Source organism: Limanda limanda, chromosome 14, assembly GCF_963576545.1.
Source record: "Limanda limanda chromosome 14, fLimLim1.1, whole genome shotgun sequence".
NCBI classification, from domain to species: Eukaryota; Metazoa; Chordata; class Actinopteri; order Pleuronectiformes; family Pleuronectidae; genus Limanda; species Limanda limanda.
In genome coordinates this window covers 9761681-9770610 of record NC_083649.1, presented here as the reverse complement: position 1 = coordinate 9770610, position 8930 = coordinate 9761681, and the positions used below count along the sequence as shown (strand labels likewise).

At 44.9% G+C, this 8930-nt stretch overlaps 1 protein-coding gene across 1 annotated transcript in view; it reads left to right on the top strand.

Moving 5' to 3' along the window:
* The first annotated feature begins 323 nt into the window (after positions 1-323).
* LOC133019705 (gamma-aminobutyric acid receptor subunit beta-2-like) overlaps positions 324-8930 on the top strand; it is a 62222-nt gene continuing 53615 nt past the window's right edge. Inside the window, exons 1-3 of the mRNA XM_061086263.1 lie at positions 324-406; positions 555-652; positions 1298-1365. Of these exons, the coding sequence (XP_060942246.1) occupies positions 324-406; positions 555-652; positions 1298-1365 (249 nt within the window). The remainder of the gene's footprint in view (positions 407-554; positions 653-1297; positions 1366-8930) is intronic.

Sequence of the window (8930 nt, the reverse complement as noted above, 5' to 3'; positions counted from 1 at the left end):
CGCGGATTCAAACCAGCGACTTCCCCCCCCCCCCCCCCCCCCCCCCCAGCAGAGTTCCGGCTTCTCCAGCAATGACACTGGTTGTAAGGAAACCGGGGATACACCCGTGTGAGCCCCCGAGTAACTTCTAGTCCTGATTCCCCTTTAAATTTTCCCAGGCTGACTACTACCCCTGCCACTACCATCAGCAGCAGCGGCGCTGCTTCTGGATGTTGTGGTCGGGAATACGCATGCGCCCGGCATTGGAATTACTGCACTGGAAAGAATAAGTTGGACGCCGTGTGTCTTCACTAAAAGAAAAAACAACAACACACAAGTAAAGTATGGCAGTGTTCAGAATACGAAGAATGCGGTGTCTTTGCGTGTGGTCGATCTGCATCTTCGCGTTCGTGGTGTGCGCGCAGAGGTAAGTGAACGGGCTCGGAGGATGCTCCACTCGTTTTTTACCAAGTGTGACAGTGTCGGAGACGGCGTGGAGAATACTTGGACACTTTGTGGTGATGGAAGAATAACGTGTGATCTGATCCCTGTTCTCTGTGTGTTTCCTTCTCCAGCGCCGCTGTTAACGACCCTAGCAATATGTCTGTGGTGAAAGAGACGGTGGATAGACTGTTGAAAGGTTATGACATACGATTGAGGCCAGATTTCGGAGGTAAATGAACTCATGTTATCGCACAACTCGGCTCCGGTGTGCGTCTTGTCAGCCTGTATAATAGCACGGGGGGTGGGTGGGTTTTTGAAATCGCCACGGCCATCGCGGATAACTCAGGGACTGTTTGGGGAAGTGAAGAGGAGACAGCTCTCTCTCTCGGCTCCGTGCAGGTCTGACATCCTGTGAGATGCAGCCGAGGCAGAAGATGTGGGAAAATCAACCCAGAATCCGCACATCGTGGACGGGAGAGAGGGATGTGATGCTCGGATTGATACAAAAAACCCCCACTGCAGCTCGTTTATCTGAATGACAAATCACGACAGTATGAGAAAAAGGGGGGGGGGGGGGGGTAGGCTGTCAACCCCCCCGGTTACACGTCTGCTGGAATTTAAGACAAATAGATGTGTTTTTACAGATGCACACATGTTCAGTGCTGGATGATTTTTCCATGTCAACAACTTTTCAGGCGCATCAGAAAAAAACAAAACCCTAACCCTGTAAACTGTTCTACGGGCTGACAACAGCTCCATTCTCAAGTGTTGTGACCTGATTTGCACGTATTACATATTAACACTTTCCCCATAAAAGGCTGCATCCGCTGTGTTGTGTGTCTGCTGCTCACGGTTGTTCTCTATCTGCCTCTAGGTGCCCCGGTCGGAGTGGGGATGAATATAGACATAGCCAGTATAGACATGGTGTCAGAAGTTAATATGGTAAGTTGGCTCATCATCACCTTCTATACACCTTTGACAATGGCTCCCCCACTGCCTGTGCTAATGGCCCCCCTGCTGTGCACATGCCCACCAGGGGGAAACACCCTCTCCAAGCAGCGGGGGAAACCCCTCTGAACGCCGGTGTGTGTGTGTGTGTGTGTGTGTGTGTGTGTCAATGTGTCTTCCCCTCCCTCCGATCCCTCGCATCGACTCGTGTGTTCGAGAGCTCAAAGGCGACGGTCGTGTTATTGTTTGAGGGGTTGATGTTATGAACCAGGGAAAAAAAAACCTCTCCTGGGGTTTGGGGATCGATTGACACGGATGGAGGATGGAAGATGTTTTTTTTTGGTTTTATAATTTGCTCAGCAGATACACACAGGCTCCCTGAAAGCATCCATTTAAGGGGGTTCAAGTTAAATCTGCTCATCTTCTAAAGGGGACCCTATCCAAGACCATTAGTCCAAGTGTCAACCTCCATGGGCACGTTTCACCACGACATGCAGCACACATGTGTTGCTTCAGGAGACATGTTTTTGCACTGGGCTGTCAGAGCTGCTCTGTAAATGCTTTAGTGACAGTGGAAGAACTCGAGGGCTGTGGATGTGTGTGAGTGGAGATCAAGTTTTGCTTCATACAAGTGCACCTCCTAGTGATGAGATGCTAGAACTGCACCCAGGTTTGCAGAGAAATGCTGCATTTTATCACGATGGAAGGTCACATCTGCCACTTTCCATAGATTTGACAAAGTTGAGCAAAGATTGAAAGTAATGGTATTACTCGAGGGATTTGAATAGGTCAACTGTCCCGCGTGTTTTATTGTTTATTGATATTTTTGTACGTGGGGTTGTTCTGTACTCTTGGACTTGTCAAATTTCCATCAGCAGCGTCTTCATGCTTCGCACGGATGTGTCCTGCTGTGGCGGTTTGTTTGTCTTTTCCTATGATGTGAGTCATGTTGTGATATCAGGGAGTGATTACATGCTGGAGTATTTTTGGCAGCAGCACCCAAAGGCACGTTGCTCATATTGTTATCTGTGTGCTCCCGTTGAGAAGTGGAGATGAGGAAAAAGAAATGGATGATGCCATGTCTATTTCATGCATTCACACAGAAGATCTGCACAACCATGGGTGCACACAAGCGCTCGTGTAAACAACGCAGGTCCACAGAGCCCCTCCGCTGTGGCTTTGAATCCTTAATTAAGGGCAAATCTTCCCTGTGTAAACAATGCACAAGCTCCAATCCTGCATTGCATTGTGTGTGTGCATGTGTGTGGGTGCCTGCAATTGTAGTATGATTACTGTAAGTGTGTACACAGGATATATATCTCCAGTAATCAAACACAGGTATTATATAAGTCGTTATCTGTATCAACATCCAAATCACGTAATGTGTTTGAGCTTATTCATGCAATTTACATGGAGCTTTTCTCACACGGTTCCTTCTCACAGTCGAGCTAATCAACAAATACATGTGGATTTTTGGAGCTATTTGCACTTAACAGATTGTGTAGAGCAGAGTGTGACATCCCAAACGGGACGAGAGAAGACTGCACAAACTAGATTTGGATCCATGGCGTTGCAAACATATGATGTACAGCAGCAGTTACACACGTGAGCCGTCGGGATACTGCAAAGTTCAGTGGATGTTGTAAAGTATTTTCCCCCGGCTCCTTTCAGAAAGAGAAGTGAATTCACCAGAGGTACATTGGGGCTGGTTGGTTTTACATTCACACACACCCACACATGGCCAGGAAAAAGAAAATCTCCATCCGAAAACACACAAAGCCAGCGCCGCACAGCTTCTTTGATGGTCCCATCCCTTTGTCGGCACTGGCCCACTAAACGCCCTCTAACGCAGAAAGGGGAGTCGTCGCCACCTGACCCATTGGAGTCTCATGAAAAAGAAGAGGCCACATGTGCGCCTAATGGTTTGAGCATCTCTGATCTGCTCCCCTTCCTACAAATGTAACCACTTTTCAGGATAGCAGCTGGTGTAGAAGCACTTTCCTTTCTTCCATTTCCTCTCCCCCATCTGGCTCTCTGTCTGCCACTTATTTTGGTGAGAGGATAGAGCCGCCCTGTGTACTTTCTTTGGGGAACAGATAAGGCCGAGGGGCTGAGGATAATGGAGAGATGTCACCGAGGAATGTAGCCAACTGTCCCCCCCATTAGCCATGAGGGCAGGGCCAAACATCTTCTTTTCCGTCACTCATTAACCGCTCTCTGTGCAAGGTCTCACATTACAAGTAGACACGTGAACGTTTGATAACAGCGTATGCATGTTATTTTCTGGACGAGCCATTAAAATAAAGCAGAGAAAACAGGTTTGTCTTAAACCATCTGCTTCATCATTGTAACCAAAGTCCCAGAGCAGAACGCCATTAAGAAACAACACCGGCCTTTGCCTCACCTCGGATGAGTCACTAAAGTACGTCTGCCAGCCTTCGGGTGCGAGTGGCCCAGAGGACACGGACTCCTCTCAGGTCTTGGTCCCAGGAGCTGTTCCCATGTCCAAACGCACCGTGTTTGCAAGGTCTTAGCCCGAAGATCTGTTTCCTCAGTGAGAAGTTAGTAAATAATGACTGTGTGATATCAGCACACTGCTCTGTCCTGAGTCACGTAGCATGTAGAGAGAACGCTGCATTATATCACGGCATTACATACATGTCACCGAGGCCCAGAGCCAGTTAGGAAAGGAGGAGGCTGGTGTTTGTTACATTCCCATGAAAGGTCATTTGTTCCAGGGCGTTGGAGCCAAAGTCCCGAGCCTGCGAGGGCGGAAAAGGGATGGGGTAAGATTGTATAAGACCGAGGGGTCAAATCTCCCACTCCTGTGTCTGTGAACGAGAGAAAACACACACACACACACACAGAGAGAGAGAGAGAGAGAGATAGAGGGAGAGCTCTGACTAACAAGTTTCCACGTGGAGAGCCAGCAGTGGTGCTGGTGTTGGAGGGAAGGTCATGTACCGAGTGCTGCTGAGGGTTCATTCTGCATAACTCAGAGGTGGACATACAGAGAGGGGCCTACACACTGAATACCAATGTTATGTTAGACATTCACCCCGAGGCAAGTGGCTCGACAAGCCTTGGCTCGTGCACTGGTCAGAGGGAGAATGGGAAATATAATGCACGCATGTACAGGCACGGGTTGAATCCTTTTCTCTGTGCAATTATCTTCTTGTACACTTCCTGCTCGCTGCTGTTTAAGTCTCAATATTTGCTCTCGCTTGAGCTCCTGAGCACTTGAATCCTAAGCCAACAGTTTCCACAGAGGCAAGATATTCTCCTGTTTCACAATGAACTGAACTTTTTATCCTCAACCAAAAGGCAGAAATACCATTATTGACGCATATAAAGGTCAAAAGGAGCTTATTGATCGTCGGAGTAAAATGTATTGCCCCCCCATCTTACAGTACCCAGTTATTTCCGCCTCCCAGCAGAGGATGCACCCGATGGTATGTCGGCTGTTAACGCATCAAGATTGCATTGAAAACTAGGCCTATATTTTACATTACACCGATATGAGACATCATAATGGATGGTGGATGGAAGCCAAGAAACTATTACTTGCCATTTGATAATAACAGAGGAAACCCGAGCGGTGGAAGCACTTATGTGGTATTGCATAATATCTCATCCGGACCTGAGAGCTTTCAAATCTTGTAGCATCTGCAGTCGTGTCAAAATCGATTCAACAGCTGCCGTCAGCGTTGTGTTGTTGATGCCGGCACAACTGTCAGTTGATGAAGTTGATGCACATTTACTGCCCAGGAATTAATGGCAATGATGAGGAAAGCTTCAACTCATTTTAATGCTATTGATACTCATCAACACATGGAGGACGAAAAAATAGTCTTCGAAGATGATGAAAGGGACTTAATTGAATCTTCTTTAAAGATTATAATGACGCCATTAACTGCACGCTCACTTTCGTCCAGACCAGGCTTCACCAAGATCATAGACGTGCAGTGATCACTGGACTCTTTATTAGTCCTGAGATTGTCAACAAACCCCTGGCAGGCGACAGTGGTGTGGTGACTAATGAGAGTGCAGAGAGGCGGCTCCACACGTGGAGGGAAATAAATAAAGAGAAAGGTGCTAAACTCAATTAAAATGTGAGAATTTATGAAGACACACTTTTTCGGTCCGTCCTGTTGTAAAAAGAACTGTCGCATTAAAATGATCTCCATGCTATATTTATACCTCATAACAAGCTAATGAGCAAATGGGGATTGACCCCAGTCCGCAGATGTAATCCTGGGTGATAAAGTATTTAGGAGACAAGTACAGTTTAAGATATTAATGTAACATGGGCCCAAGGGCTGTTGCTGGTTGGATTGTGTTTTGTGTTTTGGTGGTTAATTATTTGAATAAATATATATATGTACAATACAATATATATATATATATAGTTGGTTGTAAAGGGTCTTTTTAAAATACACTACTGTATTCAAAGTTACCGAAAGTCCTTACAGTGACCCCTTGTATATTAAGACAGGCAGCATATAGGACAGACGTTGACATACAGTACTTGTACTCTTAGGATGTCTCTAGTAGGGACGTACACTGCCTCTCTGTCTCCCATGTACATACACACACACACAAATCCTAATCCCCTACCAGTCTTCTGTCATTGTTTCTCATTATCCGCTATGCTAACATAGCCCCGGGGAAAGTAGCTGTCCAAATTACGTAATGGACGGAGCAGAGACAAACCCAACCACGGTTCAGGGATGATTTGACTTGCTGCTGTAATGCAGAGATCTAGAGAACAGTTTATTGTATGAAAATAATCATCCTGTAACGATTACAGCATTGATTTATTACAGCGGCGCAGGAATAGATCATCAGTCTGACTTAAAGGACGGATGTAAGGGCTCCTGCTTTAAAGGGACTCTTACCTTTGTTGCATTTGAGAATTACAGCACATTCAAATCATCCCGCCTTCCTCCAATGCCCCACCCCCTCGTTCCCATCCGCGGTGTTTTTTTGAAGAAACTTTATTTACAAGCAGACTTACAATTACTGCCTCCGCGCACGCACGTGAGTTTTTGTTTACCAAAGCAATGGATTCGGTAAGTTATATACATTTACATTCACATGCCGTGATGACGCGGGCCCGAATGCGCCACAAGAAGCAAACGGAAAACCTGCATGTCCATGCAGCAAACAGACAGGTCTGTCGGCCAATAAGGTCCTTCGGTCCGAAGAATTTTATTGGTTGAAGTTTTCACTAAATATTATGAGAGTGAAATAATTGTTTGTTTTTACTCCTGGTGGGTCTGTCTTGCATTTTAGAGTGTCATTACCTTATTAATACCAATTTAACCTTATCCAAAAAAAGTGTAAAAATGCAACAAAGGTAAGAGTCCCTTTAAGACAATTTCTATTCAAATTGTACTTGAATGGGACAGAGGCATGAGTGATATTTGCTTAAGCTGCATAAGTTGTGGCTTGTTATGATGATTGTGGGGATTATTTAACCTCTGTTCTCACATCGGCAAGTTTACATACATCAACCATAACGGCCCATATAAGTACATGTTAGACTGACTATGAATAGTTTCATCATTTTGAGAGTATTATGTGGCAGCCAGACAAATATCTGGATAAGTAGAAAACCAAATGGACGTTGCAATATAGGTTAATGAGTATTTGCCTGAGCCTGGTAACCACAGCCCTATGCCTATATGCAATAGAGTTTAAATCAGGGAAGCCAGTCTCTATATAGTAAAGTGGATTTTTCACTCAATTTCCAGAGGCATGCATATGTTATTTAAAGTTCAGGAAAAAGAAAACAGGAGACAATTAATAGTTTTTTTTATTGAAGCGACAACTCAACCATTAACAACTCCTTGTAAGACTTCATATAAAGTATCTGTCAGCATGTTTTGCATTCTTCCACATCCACCCAAAGCAGAGCACCCATTATAAGCCACCAATGACTGAGCGTAAGTCCAATATTCAGTCCTCTTTTAGCCCTGCTCAGGTATTCATGAACACCTCTGGGAAAGATCAGGCTCTTTAGCTGATAAATGTTGAAAACAGCCGGCTGCTGCTGGAAAACGCAAAGCTGGGATTGCTGAGAATAAAAACAAGTTTTTATCCGGGCTCTAACCTTAAAAAGATGAGCGGAAAGATGTGTATATTTACATATGAATGGAAGCAGGGATTTGGTCAATTAAGGACTTCCTGATTAAATGTCAGACACTGTAGTTGTCAAAGCAAATTCATAGTTTCTGCTATTGCAAAGTCTGCTTGGTTTCGCTATTGTCCTTGTGACGTAAATGTCTTCCTCCTTCTGTGTCTGCTAGGGTGCACATGGACTCCTGTGTGGACATCCACGTGCAGCCCAAACTCCGTGACAGCGTTGATTTCATGTTGATAGACACTTTCCAGGCCAGTTGGTTGCACGCTCTTGGTTTGGTTACAACATGGATGCCTGTTTTGAAGAGAAGCTTTACAGAGAGATCTGCAGGTTCCCCACATCTGTTCAGCTCTGATTTAATGGAACAGAAGGACACAAAAATGAGAAAGAACTTTAGGAGAGAAATCAAAGCAAATGGTAAACAACCTAATTGTACTTACCACATACTGGAATGCAATGGAATGTAACATAAGGTCCACCAGGCCGACATGGACCCTCACTTTAAAACGAAGGGTGTGACTGGAACGAGCATACTCGGTGTGTTTTCAGTGCACTATTATCTTTTCCACCTGACTTCTTCTCTCCCACCTGCAGAGCTCGGCAGTGACCTGCAACAGATTCATCGAAACTAGAAAAACATATACACAAAAGCTGTATATACCTTACATGCATACATACATATAAAATACAACATTGCGCAGAGGACAATCACAAGGGATGGTTGGGGGGGGGGGGGGGACTGGATGAATTGTTTGAGAGCACTGAAACAAATCATTCTCCCACATGTATTATTCATGCCGCAAGGTTTAGATACATACAGCGTGGCTCCCTATAGAATTTTAGTAATCCATTTAGACACTCGATGTGCCACTTGAATGCGATAAAAGAACTGACATTAAGTGGATTGTGTATATCATGACAGGAGGATTTTTTTTCAGTCAACAGTGGAAACACATCACATATGGGGAGGTGTTTGCTCATTAGCAGAACCAATTAACCTAAAGTAAATGATACTGAAGGTGGCGTTTGTGTCACCGGTGTGGAGATGTGATCGAGACGGGAGGAAAAAAAGTGAATAAACAACAGTAATTCCAGCGAATGGACATAGATGAAGAAGGAAAGTGAAACTCAGATAAATATAAATGAGAGTGGGAGAACTGGACATTCATTTTAAAACTGTTATTGTCGTGCGTGAGTGTAAAATGGAAACTTACAAGCACGGTGGTTCAGCCTGTGAGTCAAACACATTAAGTCCAACATTCTCATCAACACACCACGAGGCGAGTTTACCTCTGCAGGACTGAGAGCTGCCTGGTGTTAATGTTGTCTACTGTTTATATCCTGGAGCCAAAACATCGGAGGCTTTATCGAATCAAGCTCACTCCCCTGTGCCAAACACCAACATGATTGAATT